Source organism: Phoca vitulina, unplaced genomic scaffold (genome assembly GCF_004348235.1).
Source record: "Phoca vitulina isolate PV1807 unplaced genomic scaffold, GSC_HSeal_1.0 scaffold1, whole genome shotgun sequence".
In the NCBI taxonomy this organism is placed as follows: Eukaryota; Metazoa; Chordata; class Mammalia; order Carnivora; family Phocidae; genus Phoca; species Phoca vitulina.
The window spans coordinates 38673354-38690379 of record NW_022589704.1 but is presented as its reverse complement, the minus strand read 5'-3'; the positions used below and the strand labels follow the sequence as shown (position 1 = coordinate 38690379).

Here is a 17026-nt window from a genome sequence, read left to right as displayed (position 1 = left end):
TCCTCACACCTATTGTTAGAGTAGACAGAGAAATTATTCCCACTTCACAGATGAGACATTGAATGTCAAGTTCACTAACTTCCCCTTTGTCACAGTTAATTAAGTACAAAAAATAAGGATTTGCCCATCCATATGTGCTTCTAAACTGCCATGCTCTTTCCAGCAGAACAATATTCCTTTCAGAAATAAATCAATATAGGAGACATTTTACCTGACTAAAGAGAAAATATGGTGTGCCTTATTTCCTGAAAATGAAAACTATATTGATTTTCTCTTTATTTAATCAATAGTGATTTTGAGTCAAGATGGTAGCAAAAACATCCTTTTTTTCAAGTTTTCTTGTGAACACGGTAGTAATTTTAACCAATGATTGTAAAGAGACTAGAGGGTCATCAGCTGAGGAGATATTTCAACAAATTTCTGAAACATGGAGAGAAGAAAGAGGACAGATAAAACAGGGTTGAAAACACCATAGCCCCTAACTCATGCAGGAAAGCAACCAATCCACCTAGGAGATCCTTGGAAAAGGCTCTGGTCTTGTAGTCAGCAGGTGCTAAAGGAGAAAATGAGTAGAATGGCTGAAAATAAGGAAGTTATCTCAAACTTATGCCAGCAAATTAGACAACTTAAGTGAAAACGAGATTCCTAAAAATCAAAAATACCAAACATGACTCAAGAAGAAAGAAAATCTGAATAGATACATATCAAGTTAACTAATTAAATTAGTAGTTAATAATCTTCCCACAAAGAAAACTTCAGGTCCAGATGGCTTCAAAAATTTCTATCCAGGGACCCCTGGTAGTTCAGTCGTTTAAGCATCCAACTCTTGTTCTCACTTTAGGTCTCGATCTCATGATCGTGAGTTCAAGCCCGACATTGGGCTCCACACTGGGCATGGAGCCTACTTTAGAAAAAGTTCCATCAAAGGAGGAGGAAATAATACTAATTCTACCTAAACCCATTCAGAAAACAAAGGAGGTAAAAACACTTCCCAACTCGTTTTGAGGCCTAACGCCAGGCATGACAACAAAAGTACAGACCCATATTAGCATAGACTTGAAAATTCTTAACAAAATATTAGCAAATCCAGCAACATACAAAAAGTATTATACATAATGACTAAGTGAAAGGAATGCAAGCTTTAACATGAAAAGCAATTAATGTAATATACTATTTTAAAAGATTAGGGGCGCCTGGGTGGCTCAGTCGTTAAGCGTCTGCCTTCGGCTCAGGTCATGGTCCCAGGGTCCTGGGATGGAGCCCCGCATCGGGCTCCCTGCTCCGCGGGAAGCCTGCTTCTCCCTCTCCCACTCCCCCTGCTTGTGTTCCCTCTCTCGCTGTGTCTCTCTCTGTCAAATAAATAAATAAAATCTTAAAAAAAAAAAAAAAAGATTAAAGGATAAAAACCTAATTCTCATTTCAATGGACACTGAAAAAGCATTTGACAAAAATCCAGCACTCATTTATGATAACATCTCTCAACCAGCTAGACAAAAAGGATCTTTTTCAACCTGATAAAGGGTATCTTAAAAACCTACAGCTAACATCCTACATAAACGTGAAAGACTGAATGCTTTTCCACTACGACTGGCAAGTCCACTATCACCAATTCTATTCAACAATATGCTGGAAACTAACAAGTGCAAAATGGGAAGTGAGAAAAATGAAAGGCATCGGAAATGAAGTAAAAGTCAACATAATCGTATATACAGGAATTTCCATGGAATCTATTAAAAATCTGCAGAACTGGTAAGCAAGTTTTAGTAAGGTCTTAGGATGTGAGGCCGGTAAGTAAAAATCAATTGATTTTTCTATATACTGGCAAGGAACAATCAGAAAATTAAATAATTCCATCCACATCAAAAAATACTTAAGATATTTTTAAAAGAAGTACAAGATTCATACATTAAAAAATACAAGACACTGTTAAGAGCAGTTAAAGAAAAGCTAAATAAGTGAAAAGAAATAACAGGTTTATGGGCCAGAAGACTCGATATTATTGAAATGGCAATTATCCCAAAATTGACCTACCGATAACAATGCAATTGGATACTAAATCCTAGGTTGTTGTTTTGTTTTGTTTTTCAAAAACTGAGAAGCTAGTCTTCACATGTTTGAAAATGCAAAATACCTAGGATAGCCAAAACAATTTTGAAAATGGATAGTAAATGTTGTGAATTTAAACTAATTTGAAACTTTACTATAAAGCTCGAGTGATCAAGACAGCATGGCAGTGAGGTAAAGATGGACATATAGAGCAAGGGAACAGAAATAGAACCCCTTATATGCTCAAATGATTTTTGACAAAGGTGCCAAGGTAATTCAATGGGAATAGTCTTTTCAACAAAGGGGCTGAAACATTTGCATATCTATATGAAAAAAAAAAATCAAATCTCAACCTTAGCTCATACCATAGATATGCCATTAAACTAAATCATGTACATAAGTATAAGAGCTAAAACTATAACCTTCTAAGAAAACATGGGAGAAAAATCTTGTGATAGGAAAGGATTCTTAGATACGACTCCAAAAGGACCAACAAAAGAAAAAATTGATAAATTGAGCTTCCTTAAAATTTAAAGCTTTTACTTTCCCAAAAAATACCATTAAGAAAAAGAAGAGATAAGACACAGACTGGAAGAAAATACTTGCAAAAGATAAATCTGATAAAAAGACTGTATAGGAAATATATCAAGAGCTCTTAGAATGTATTAATAAAAAGATAACCCAATTTAAAAATGGGCAAAAGATTTAAACAGACACTTCAAAGAAGTTACATGAATGTCAAACCACCACCAGAAAAGACACCTATCATCATTAGTCATTAGGGATATACAACCTAAAGCCATAATGAGATAAAATAACACATCTACTAGAATGGTTTTTGTTTTGTTTTGCCTATCCTAGCCAAAGTGTGGGCAAGGATGTGGAAAAACTAGAAACTTCTCCATACACTGTTTGTGGGAATGTAAAATGGCATAGCCACTTGGAAAACAGTTTAGCAAAGTCTTTGAAAATTAAACATATACTACTATACAATTGAGCATTTCTATACTTTGGCATCTACCCAGGAGAAATGAAAACACATATCCACAAAAAGACTTGCACTTAGATGTTCATAGCAGCATTTTCAAATAGCCCAAAACCAGAAACAATAAACAAAATGAAAGGATTTTAAAAACATACATAACGTATAATTCCATTTATATGAAATTTTAGAAAAGATTAAACTTTTAAAAACAGAACACAGATCAATGATTCCCTGGGGCAACCAGTGGCAAGGAGAATTAACTGAAATGGGCATAATGTTTAACAGATGATAGAAATATTCTAAACCTAGATTTTCGTTAAGGTTGCACAGCCATAAAAATTTACTGAAATTCATTCAATTGTCCATTTAACCTGGATGAATTTAATGGTATGTAAATTATAGCTCAGTAAAGCTGTTTTTAAGCCTACCTAGAAGGCTTTGAAAATAAAATGTTCAGGAAAAAAAAAAAGACGAGTTGACAGAATATAAATACATTGCAAATAAAGTAATGACAAATAGAGTGACATAGGCTTCTCATCAACAGTAATACATGCCGTGGTGACTACAGTTGATATTAGTATACTGTATGATTGAAATTTCCTAAGAGTAGAACCCAGGCGTTCTGAAAAAAAAAAAAAAAAAAAAAAAAAGCTGAAGATGGGAGGTGATCTATGTGTTAACTTGATTGTGGGAATCTTTCACTTTATATATATATATATATATTCTCACATTATAAACTCTAAATATATTCTAATTTTATTGGTCGGGGCACCTGGATGGCTCAGTCGGTTAAGCGTCTGCCTTCCGCTCAGGTCATGATCCCAGGGTCCTGGGATTGAGCCCCGCATCAGGCTCCCTGCTCAGTAGGGAGTCTGCTTTTCCCTCCTGCTCCCCCTGCTGGTGCTCTCTGTCTCTGTCAAATAAATAAAATCTTTTAAGAAATTTTTTTATTTGTCAATTATACCTTAATAAAGCTGGGGGAAAATAATACATGCCAAAAAATAATGGTTAATATTTTTCAATCTAATGTTTTCAGGTGTATGGTAAAAATTATGATTATCATTTAATTTTATAGCCAACTTAGCCATTAATTCAAGAGTAAGGACAAAACAGAGAACTTTACAGAGATGAAAAATCTCAACTTTACTCCTCCTCATAGATCCTCACTGAAACAACTATTGGAGGATGAACTTCAGCAAAAAAGAAAATGCTCTCAGAAGTGAAGAGTGGAATGCAAAGACAATTTCCTAAAGAATTAGATAACACATTAGTAAAATTAAGTGTTAAGAAAAAAAAAAGTATGGGGAATTTAAGGACTTGGTAGAGTAAAAATACTATAGAAATATTGGTAGAAATAAAATGAAGAATGATCACATGGAAAATGCAAAAGGAAGTTTAGAGCTAAGTAAGGACAGTCTAAGATTCCTTTGTGTTATTCAGGGAGAAGACTGATAAAAATTGAATTTTAAACTTTAAAAAGTATAAATTAAAATACATGGCTTTAAATATTATGGTACCCACTAAAAGAATAGAGATATTTGATAGCTTTTAAGCCAATAGAAAGAAATAACGGGAGAAGAGAGAAAATTCGATTCAACAGAAAGCAGAAAAAAGAAAAAATAAGCAAAGGCAACATACAGTAAATAGAAAGTACAAAATAAATTGGCAGAAGCACACTTATATAAGAAACACCAACAACTATAAATGGGATTGGGCATACTATTAAAGTATAGAAACTCTAAGATCGAATTTCAATATGTCCATCCATATCCTGTTTATAAAAGGCATAACTAAAAAAGGACATAAAATGCCTAAAGAGAGACTACGGTCTCTTATAATACAACAACAAAGATAATCTGAAAAACCAATACCATTCTATAAACACTGGATAATAGGACACATTCCTTTTGAATGCATAGCTGAGCTCACAAAAAAGAAAGGAAATACTCAGAGGAGTTTAAAAAAAAAAAAAAAAAGGAATGGTAATCAGCAAAAACCTGAGGCTATGGCTACCCTCTGGAGCCCGGGGCCATGGCCTTTAATGCCCTGTGAATCGGGAGGTCAGGTTCTGAGTAGGACTGAGTGAAATGGAGAATTCAAAGTGAGAACCCATATGTGAAGCTAAAACCCAAGACAGGCTCTATCCTCACCCAGAGAAGAACGAGAAATGACAGGCACAGGAAGCTGTGTCAAGAAAGATCATCTGTCCCTTGGCCAGATTTCTGGGTAGAGAAGTTGCTTCTAAGACTTTGTAACTAGAGGCCTACCTGGCCCACGGTTTTGGATTTTGATTTTTGATTTTATACTGTTTGTGGGATGTGAGAGTGCTTAATCCAAAAAAGTGATACAAGTGGGCCAAGCTGGTAAGATTCTAGGGGCACACACCCACAGTCCGGCTGCACAGGGCTCCCTCAAAATCCCCTTGCCCTTTGTAAGCACAGAGCACGCACTGTCCTCCCTTCAAGATGGCCATGGGACCCATAAAGCCCCATATGGGGGCCGGAAGACGGGGTTCTGGGGGTGAGTTACTTACTGCACTGGGTCATGGAAATATGTCCACAAATAGCCGTGAGTGGGCCTTGAGAGTCCTAAAGAAAGAGTGTACCAAGCAACTAGCATGAAGCAGTGAGGAAATGAGTAAAGAGGGATTAGTGACTTGCATCTGCACTGCTCTTCATGAATGGACCTACAACTCGCACCAGGCAAGCCCGGCTCTGCTTACACTGCTGATTGCTTCGCCCCGGTTCCTTCTTTTTCTAGAGAGGGAGGCCCCCAATGCCAGAGAAGCTGTCACATCACCCAAGCTGGTGAGAGGGGGAGAAAGGAAAAACTGCCCCATATCTGCCACCAGCCACAGTGGCCGCAACCAGAAGCCCCACACATTCTGCCCAGCCAACCTCCGAATTCACACCAGTACCTCTTCAACTCATGGTATTTCCAAGAGGGACACACTTAACAGGGAGAAGCTCCACCGTTCATTCTTTATCTGTACCCTGACCTCTCTCCAACAAGGCTTTAAGGCATTCTTTTTTCTTTTTTTTTTCCAGGGGAAATTCTTCATTTTATTTCCGCTCACAAATCACCAAAAGGATCAGTCCCTGCAGCCCCTCCCCCAACACCTCCACAAACACTGATTTCCTCCCAGAGCTAAAATGAACACCCAGTCACCAATTATGGCCATCCCCTGCCCCGCCCACCTCCCCGTAAGGCATTCTTAAGAGATGCACAGAATTTGTATACTTTTAGATAGAAAGTTCCCTGGGGCTCTCACAAGGGTAACACACCCTGGTTAGCTTACACAACTTACATAATGATGTTAACCAGAGTGCTTCTAAAGTTTTCTCGTTCTTTATGTAGAGATTTACTCTTGGTTTTAGAAGTAGATGGTCCGGCATAACTGTCCTCAGTTTGGTCCACTGTTTTGCCCTTTTTTCCAAAGTGTTCCAGGTATTCAGCTTGAATTTTTTTTTTTTTTTAAATAAAAAGCATGAGTTAGTTATCTAAAAAAGTAAGCTAAAACATATAAATGGTTAGAATAAAGTGCTAAAGCACCTTTCAAGAAAGAACTACACACTTTAAGTTCACAAGTAACCATAGGTACTATTAATTTTCTTTCAGTATTAGGAAGTTAAACTACTCTTGTTTTATATCATAATAGAAACCTCTATTTAAAAAATATTTAATTAATTTTATATTTTGATTAATATGCTAACAAACCCTAATTTTCAATTAATTTGCATAGAACCTTCTTAAAATGAAGATTAAAATGATTAAAAACAGAATACAAAACTATCTCAGAAAATTTAAAGAACCATGAAAAAAATGTTAATATTCAATGTAATCAATCCAATGAGTCAAAAAAATAAAAAGTAAAAAATATTAAAATGACTAATTTGGAAGCAATATTTACAACTTACTAAAATCCCTTTTAGAAAAAAAAAACTTCTTAGTCTGTTGTAGAGAATTCTGACTACAATAAATCAAAGTTTTAATATAAATGCCCCCCCCCACAATTCTTAAAATATCACCTTTTATAGCATTTACAACAGCCTGAAATAATTAAGAACTGGTATCAATTATTTTATGAGGGAAAACATTTGGGATAAATTTTTCTACTTGACATAAATGTCATTTCACTTTTACAATTTCACTACTCTCAACTAAATGTTGTAGTGATTTTTTTTTCCTCTTGAAAATTTCCTTAAAACTAAGTTGGAATAAAGTTCTTACCATATGACTGCTCGTTTTTAACACTAAATGGCTCTGGAATTTCATCGTCCTGTTTTATATTCAAATGGAATGATGGAGCTGCCTGCTGCCAGTGGGGCTTTGTACTCACCTGAAACAGGAAATTTAAACAGCATTAATAAAACAAGATCAGGGGAAAAGAAAAAAACAACCTTTTCTCACGAAATGCATGAGTGTTTATAAACACAGACATTTTCTCGAACAAATCAGGACATCTGGAAAGAAGGCACACTCAACAGCAAATCATACTCAAGCCTGTGAACGGCTGCGGTGCGTGACATTTGTGAGGCGGTACCAAAGGCCCTGCTCTTAGCGTGATGTGGGCAGCTGTTACCCAACACAGGGGTGTTCATTCCAGAGAGCCTACTCACCCCCAAATATCAGCAAGTGATTTTTAAGCCTTCCATTTTAATGAGAGGAACACGCTGCTGGTCTCCAATGCTTCTCTGCATTCCAGCTCCAAAAGATCTTTCTGTTCTCATGGCTCTAGGCAGCTCTAGATTTCTCTGGCCACTCACAAATTTATTCCATAGTTTAACGCAGGTTTCATAAGTTCTTATACTTGCAAGAGCCGGGCAGATATCATACAAGAGGGAGGAAGGCTAGTGATGATAGCTAATTGGCACTCAGCTTCAGTGCTGGGAATCAATAGAGGGTGGTGGGGACTGTGGGAAAACAGGAAAATACCTAGGTCTTCTAAAAAGACAACAAAAATTAGCTCAAGCCAATTATTCTAATACCGGAACACAGACCCACTGCTGCTGGGACCTAGGATTCTTCAATAAACCCAGATGGGTAGATTTTATTGTTTTTAAGTTTTTTAAAGACTTTATTTTGAGAGTAAGAGCGAGAGAGAGATCAGAGAGGGAGAGGGAAAGGGAGAAGCAGACTCCCTGCTGAGCCCAGAGCCCAACAGATGGGCAGATTTTAAAGTAATATTACATTTTCCTGACAACGGAGTCTGTGTCTTCCTTTCAGATCCAGACCAGCTTGATAGCTTATACTTGCACTGGCTGCTTCTTCATAGTTCCACTCTCTCCAATCTTTTACTCCTTTTACTCCTCTTTTACTCAAACTTACTATATGCAAGTCCTCATTTCAGTCTCTCCTTTTGCAGGAAAACAAGTTAAGACAATTTAAAAATCAATGCCCTTCCATCCTTCAGTCTGTCCTTCCATTTCTGTATGCTCATCTTGCTCCATAAAGGATTTAGGACTTGTGGGAGCGCCATGAGTGAGCTGCGCAGGAAGGGTGAGAAGCAGGTCACCGGCTGAGACCACCAGCGCTGAGTCACCCTTGATTTCCACTACAGGGATCACCTCCAGAAGCACGAAGTTCTGTAATGAAAATCACTCTAGGCCTAAGCTACTGCTGGAAAAATGTCACCCAAATGCAAACCTTAATATTCAGATGAAAATATTTTGCTATTTTTTAATCAAAGGAATTTTAAAACATCTCTTAAAAATATCATTTCCTTCATAACACATAAGACACATAAGAACATAAAACCAGGTTTAAAGCAGCCAACAAAAGCATTTTAGACTATTAGATGCCACCAACAGGAAAGGATTACTATACAACTCAGCCACAGAATGATAAATAAGAAAATTTAGGTTTATATTTCTAAACCCACATACTAACAAGACACAATAAACTAAGGACAATTTTTATCTTTTTCAGCTTTAATATTTGTTAAGTTCTCAAAAGAAAATGCCTATTTCAAGTCTTATCTTTTAAACTAGAAAATTTACAATTGATTTTGTAGAACTTGGGAAAGCATTATATGGCTCCATTTCACAGAACTTGGCATGATAAACTGGCATTATCCATAAAAACATATTTTTTAAAGATTTTATTTATTTGAGAGAGCAAGAGCACACAAGCAGGGCGAGGGGCAGAGGGAGAGGGAGAAGCAGACTCCCCGCTGAGCAAGGAACCCAATGTGTGGCCTGATCCCAGGACTCTGGGATCATGCCCTGAGCCGAAGGCTTAACTGACTGAGCCAACCAGGTGCCCCCATAGAAGCATATTTTTAATGGAAATTTGTATTTTGTAATGTTCAGGGTAATTCACTTAAGAACATTAACTCAAGTTTTCCAAGGGGAAAATGGTCATCCATTTTAAATTATCAGGAAACTTCTTTACAAAAAGCTGCACAAATTCAATTTTATATTTGTTTAGAGCTTTCAAATTATCTTTCAAAAAATAATGCTTTAGATACACCTTGATAACATTATGCTAAGTAAAATAAGCCAGGTATCAAAGGACAAATGTTGTAGGGTTCCACTTATATGAGGTAGCTAGAGTAGTCCCTTACAGAAAGTAGAAGGCTGGCCACCATGGGGTAGGGGGACACAGGGAGGTGGTGGGGTGGGGGGAGAACAGAGACATACTGTTTAGTGGGTACAGGGCTTCAGTTTGCAAAGATGAAAAGAATTCTGGAGATGGATGGTGGTGATGACTGCACCACCACGTGAGTGTACTTAATGCCAATGAACTGTGGTTCAATTAAAAATAGTTAAAATGGTAATTTTTTGTTAGGTATATTTTATCACAGTCAGAAAAAAATACTGTTTGCATTTAACCTCCACTTAAGCTCCACTTCGAGGAGTCACAAGAGCACAATTCAATGGCATTAAGCTCAACATAATTACTATCAAAATTACTAGTAAAATTTATTACAGTGAAGTATATTGTACCCAGCACTTACCAATTGAAAATGCCTATGAACTGCCTCTACCATAGGACAATGAGAATTTATAATCATAATAATTTTTAGAAAGGATACCTAGATCAGAGGACTCTTCTGTGGCATAGCATTTCAGTGCTGGAAGATACAGCTCAAAGAAACTCATTTTCAAACTCAGAAGCTGCAGCTCAGAGAGATAAATGACCCTTTCAGATCCTAAAGCCATTAGTGACAAAGCTGTAAGCTGAGGCTTCATTTCCTGACTCCAACACTGATAAACTTGCTGCTGGTCCATCTTGAAAATTCCTTTATCCAGAATACTGAAATACTCTGGACATACTAGGAAATGATAATTTACAGTTACTTTAAGATTGTTCTTTTTCCTACTATGTGCACCTTGTCGAATTTCTCCATCAGAAAATAATCAAATGGAGCACAAAATTCAAAATCAGATGTTCAGTTACTTATTTACAAGTTTGAAACCACATTTTCAGAAGGGCAAAGATCCACTGAGAGGATATAGGTGAATTACCGTAGCCAACTGTGGTAAAACTCTTCCTGGTGTCTTGGATTTTTCTTTGCTGGCTGACTTATCCTGCATGAAAATAAGAGAAAAACTGTTGACTCTTAACATCACAATTGATTCACTCAAGCACTTGTACAGAGGGTCACTACAAAATAAGCACGTTACCCAAAACCTTGAAGACCTACTGTAGTGCTTTCACATTTCTCCACGCTGGCCTTCGAAGGACTTCCTCTGTAGCAAGGAAAGAAGGGAACGTGGTATCCCACAAGACTCAGAAAGCTTTAAAAAGTGTGCAAAACTTTTTATCCATCACATCTGCTTTGAGGAATTTCTCTGAACCGAGTTAGTGTGCAGGGCTTACCCGGCTCTCCCACCCTTCTCCACCCCTGAAATCGCATTTTTGTTCTATTGACAACTGTGATGTTTCGCTTCCTGAGGTAACAATGCATTCAGGCTAATGCGCCCTCGAGTTGCCCTAAGGAACACTCGTACTTTCCAGAGCAAAGTGTTGCTATCTCCTTTGAGTAGAGGATAACGGCCTGGTAGGAATTTCATCTTTGTGAGAGGAAGTGTGGTTGAGAAGGACAGAGTTGTGCTTGGGCCACTCATTCATTGCCTCTCAGCATCAGATCTTTACTTTTTACCCTGCTTTGTGATTCCTGAGCAGGACTCCATAAACATTTCTCCAGCTGGCACAGCATTCTAGAGGGTTCTAGAAGGACACTGAAAGAGAAGGGCTTTCCTTCCTGGTTCCAGTACTTTTCCCCGTTGCTCCACAGTGTGGCCACCAGCAGTCAGCATCCTTCCCGTGGGCACCTTCCCATCCTGTGGTACGTGGCTGACCCTGTGGCAGACACCCTCCAGCGGGTTTCACCGGCATCCCTATAGGCAGCCTTCCAGCAAGTTCCCCTCACATCACAAAGGGAGACTTCGTTTCAAACTTTTTAGCACGTAAGCAGGTGGTTTACTCGCCTCCCAGCCTGCAGGATCTCTGCAAAGGTCTTTGTCACCCGAGTGGGCCACAGCCACTCCCTCTCCAAGAAACCTCAGTGTAAGCTTTGGGGAAGGGATGCATCTTCCAAGTTCCTTCCTTGAGTGCTCTCCTTTAGACCTAGAGGGAGTGGCTGCTCCTTTATGTCTGCTATTGCTCGATTCTTTAAAGCTGTTGTCCAAACAGCATCCACTAGCCACCTGCAGCTACCGACAGTTTTAAATGTGGCTCTTATCTGAAGTGAGAGGTGTTTAAGAGTATATTTTTATGTTTAAGTATATATTCCATATATACTAGATGTTGAAGACTTAGTACAAAACACAAAGAATGTAATTAGAATATATTTGATTACAGTGTGTTTTGCATATTGCTTTAAATTGACGTGAATTATCCCTCATTTCATTCTCTTTAAAACTCTGAGGTAGTATACCACTTTTGTGCATATTGTAGAGATAAGGACTTTTTATAGGATTCTCTGCCCCCACAAGGCACACAGGCCAGTTAATATTAAAAACTATATGCTTTCATCCAGGACAGGAGAGGGTATGGAGCAGAGTATTGACAGAAAGTTTCAAAAAGAGAAATGACGGAAGCCAAGCCTGGAGGCATAGTTGGATCTTCACAGAGAAGAACAGCAATAGGCTCACTGAAGACAGAGGAAACATCCTGAACCATGACTTGGAGGCTAACTGAGGACAGCAGGCTTGGGAGAGGACACTGGGGTCGATGGTAAAGGGACCCGATCCAACCAAAGTAGAAAGTATAACCATTCTCTTACTCAACGATGATTTATTGAACTCCTACCATGTGCTGGGTTCTCTTTGAGGCACTGGACCTACAGTAATTGAGAGGTCACAGCCTAATCCCTCATGGAGCTTACATTCCAGTGGGTACAGACAGCTATTGCTAACGTATATATACATATATACACATATACACTATACACACACATATACCCTATACACACACATATAACCTATACACCCTATATACACTATACATTCAGTAACAGGTACTATGGAGAAAAATAAAACAGGGTGAAGAGATAGGGAAAAGATAGAGAAGTGCTAGGTTACATGGAGTGAGGCCACTTTACAGAGGTTGTATTTGAGTAGGAACCCAAATCAGGGGTGAGAGAGAGCTGGAGAGGTGGGTGCTGCTATATTATGGAGCTCAAGTGTTTGGGGCTTGACTGGCCTGGCTGGCAATAGAGAGCCATTTTAGTCTCCTTTGAGGGGGACCTTGAGTCCCAGTTTGCTGGGACAGTCCCCGTGTGTAGCTCTTTCCTGAGCATAATTAGTAGGACTTTCATTCTCAATGGCTTCTCAGTTTGGGTGAGAAAATATATTTTTATCTTCTTTATCATGCAAGGCCATTCAAAGGGTTTTTCATAAATGGTCCTGGCAGCAGTAAACAAGGTATGTGAGGAAGAGACTAGGGTCAGCAGTGAGAAGAGTTTAGTGGCTTTTTAAAATAATCCAGGCAGGTTTGGGGGAAGAGCAAGTTGGCAGAGGAGTAGGAGACCTAAATTTCGTCTCATCTCAGTAATTCAGCTAGATAGGGATCAAACCATTCTGAACACCTACGAACTCAACAGAAGATCGAAGAAAAGAATAGCAGCAACTCTATGAACAGAAAAGCGACCCCTTTCTGGAAGGTCTCTTCAGATTTGTTTAGTGTATATTTTTCTGGGGCCGTTGTTACCCTGTTAGCATTTTGTTCTCTCATTCATCTATTCTCCTCTGGACAAAATGATAAGATGGAAAAAAATCACCTCAAAAAAAAAAAAAGAAAAGAAAAAGGCAGTACCGACTGCCAGGGACCCAATCAATAGGGACATTAGTAAGATGTCGGAACTAGAGTTCAGAATGACGATTTTAAAGATACTAGCTGGGCTTGAAAAAAGCATGGAACATATTAGAGAAACCTTTTCTGGAGAAATAAAAGAACTAAAGTCTAACCAAGTTGAAATCAAAAAGGCTATTAATGAGGTGCAATCAAAAATGGAGGCTCTAACTGCTAGGACAAATGAAGCAGAAGAGAGAATTAGTAATACAGAAGACCAAATGATGGAAAACAAAGAAGTGGAGAAAAAGAGAGATAAACAACTACTGGATCACGAGGGCAGAATTTGAGAGATAAGTGATACCATAAGATGAAACAACATTAGAATAATTGGGATCCCAGAAGAAGAAAGAGAGAGGGCAGAAGGTATATTGGAGCAAATTATAACAGAGAACTTGCCTAATTTGGGGAAGGAAACAGGCATCAAAATCCAGGAGGCACAGAGAACCCCCCTGACAAAAATCAATAAAAATAGGTCAACACCTTGACATCTAATAGTAAAACTTAGGAGTCTCAGAGACAAAGAGAAAATCCTGAAAGCAGCTCAGGGGAAGAGATATGTAACCTATAATGGTAGAAACATTAGACTGGCAACAAACCTATCCACAGAGACCTGGCAGGCCAGAAAGGACTGGCATGATATATTCAGAGCACTAAATGAGAAAAATATGCAGCCAATACTATATCCAGCTAGGCTGTCATTGAAAATAGAAGGAAAGATAAAAAGCTTCCAGGACAAACAAAAACTAAAGGAATTTGCAAACACCAAACCAGCCCTACAAGAAATACTGAAAGGGGTCCTCTAGGCAAAGAGAGAGCCTAAAAGTAACATAGACCAGAAAGGAACAGAGACAATATACAGTAACAGTCACCTTACAGGCAATACAATGGTACTAAATTCATATCTTTCAATAGTTACCCTGAATGTAAATGGGCTACATGCCCCAATGAAAAGACACAGGGTATCAGATTGGATAAAAAAAAAACAAGACCCATTGATATGCTGTCTGCAAGAGACTCATTTTAGACCCAAAGACACCTCCAGATTGAAAGTGAGGGGGTGGAAGACCATTTACCATGCTAATGGACACCAAAGGAAAGCTGGGGTGGCAATCCTTACATCAGACAAATTAGATTTTAAACCAAAGACTGTAATAAGAGATAAGGAAGGACACTGTATCCTACTTAAAGGGTCTATCCAACAAGAAGATCTAACAATTGTAAGTATCTATGCCGCTAACATGGGAGCAGCCAATTATATAAGCCAATTAATAACAAAAGCAAAGAAACATACTGACAACAATACAATAATAGTGGGGGACTTTAACACCCCCCTCACTGAAATGGACAGATCTAAGCAAAGATCAACAAGGAAATAAAGACTTTAAATGACACACTGGACCAAATGGACTTCACAGACATATTCAGAACATTCCATCCCAAAGCAGCAGAATACACATTCTTCTCTAGTGCCCATGGAACATTCTCCAGAATAGATCACATCCTGGGTCACAAATCAGGCCTCAACTGGTACCAAAAGATTGGGATCATTCCCTGCATATTTTCAGACCACAATGCTTTGAAACTAGAACTCAATCAAAAGAGGAAAGTCGGAAAGAACTCAAATACATGGAGGCTAAAGAGCATCCTACCAAAGAATGAATGGGTCAACCAGGAAATTAAAGAAGAATTAAAAAAATTCATGGAAACAAATGAAAATGAAAACACAACTGTTCAAAATCTTTGGGATGCAGCAAAGGCGGTCCTAAGAGGAAAGTATATAGCAATACAAGCATTTCTCAAGAAACAAGAAAGGTCTCAAATACACAACCTAACCCTACACCTAAAGGAGCTAGAGAAGGAACAGCAAATAAAGCCTAAACCCAGCAGGAGAAGAGAAATAATAAAGATCAGAGCAGAAATCAATGAAACAGAAACCAGAAGAACAGTAGAACAGATCAACAAAACTAGGAGCTGGTTCTTTGAAAGAATTAACAAGATTGATAAACCCCTGGCCAGACTTATGAAAAAGAAAAAAGTCCCAAATAAATAAAATCATGAATGAAAGAGGAGCGAGCACAACCAACACCAAAGAAATACAATTATAAGAACATATTATGAGCAACTATATGCCAGCAAATTAGATAATCTGGAAGAAATGGATGCATTCCTAGAGATGTATCAACTACCAAAACTGAACCAGGAAGAAATAGAAAACCTGAACAGACCTATAACCACTAAGGAAATTGAAGCAGTCATCAAAAATCTCCCAACAAACAAAAGCCCAGGGCCAGATGGCTTCCCCGGGGAATTCTACCAAACATTTAAAGAAGAATTAGTACCTATTCTTCTGAAATTGTTCCAAAAAATAGAAATGGAAGGAAAACTTCCGAACTCGTTTTATGAGGCCACCATTACCTTGATCCCAAAACCAGACAAAGACCCCATCAAAAAGGAGAATTACAGACCAATATCCTTGATGAACACGGATGCAAAAATTCTCACCAAAATACTAGCCAGTAGGATCCAACAGTATATTAAAAGGATTATTCACCACGACCAAGTGGGATTTATTCCTGGGCTGTAAGGTTGGTTCAACATCTGCAAATCAATCAATGTGATACATTAATAAAATAAAGAACAAAAACTATATGATCCTCTCAATAGATGCAGAAAAAGCATTTGACAAAGTACAGCATCCTTTCTTGATCAAAACTCTTCAGAGTATGGGGATAGAGGGTACATACCTCAATATCATAAAAGCCATCTATGAAAAACCCACAGCGAATATCATTCTCAATGGGGAAAAACTGAGAGCTTTCCCCCTAAGGTCAGGAACATGGCAGGGATGTCCACTATCACCACTGCTATTCAACATAGTACTAGAAGTCCTAGCCACAGCAATCAGACAACGAAAAGAAATAAAAGGCATCCGAATCGGCAAAGAAGAAGCCAAACTCTCACTCTTTGTATATGATATGATACTTTATGTGGAAAACCCAAAAGACTCCACCCCAAAACTGCTAGAACTCATACAGGAATTCAGTCAAGTGGCAGAATCTAAAATCAATGCACAGAAATCAATGGCATTCTTATACACCAACAAGACAGAAGAGAAATTAAGGCGTCAATCCCATTTACAATTGCACCCAAAAACCATAAGATACCTAGGAATAAATCTAACCAAAGAGACAAAGAATCTATACTCAGAAAACTATAAAATACTCATGAAAGAAATTGAGGAAGACACAAAGAAATGGAAAAACATTCCATGCTCATGGATTGGAAGAACAAATATTGTGAAGATGTCAATGCTACCTAGAGCAATCTACACATTTAATGCAATCCCTATCAAAATACCATCCACTTTTTTCAAAGAAATGGAACAAATAATCCTAAAATTTGTATGGAACCAGAAAAGACCCCGAATAGCCAGAGGAATGTTGAAAAAGAAAAAGCAAAGCTTGTGGCATCACAATTCCGGACTTCCAGCTCTATTACAAAGCTGTAATCATGAAGACAGTATGGTACTGGCACAAAAACAGACACATAGATCAATGGAACAGAATAGAGAGCCCAGAAATGGACCCTCAACTCTATGGTCAACTAATCTTTGACAAAGCAGGGAAGAATGTCCAATGGAAAAAAGACAGTCTCTTCAACAAATGGTGTTGGGAAAATTGGACAGCCACATGC

The 17026-nt window shown here is 38.2% G+C and overlaps 1 protein-coding gene across 1 annotated transcript in view; it reads right to left on the bottom strand.

Annotated features, from left to right (window-relative positions):
• The window catches only part of DNAH7 (dynein axonemal heavy chain 7), a 260029-nt gene that overhangs the window by 229884 nt on the left and 13119 nt on the right, over positions 1-17026 (bottom strand). Inside the window, exons 3-5 of the mRNA XM_032405789.1 lie at positions 10501-10563; positions 7262-7370; positions 6339-6486 (exon numbers count right to left, since the gene is read on the bottom strand). Coding sequence (XP_032261680.1) covers positions 6339-6486; positions 7262-7370; positions 10501-10563 — 320 coding nt within the window. The remainder of the gene's footprint in view (positions 1-6338; positions 6487-7261; positions 7371-10500; positions 10564-17026) is intronic.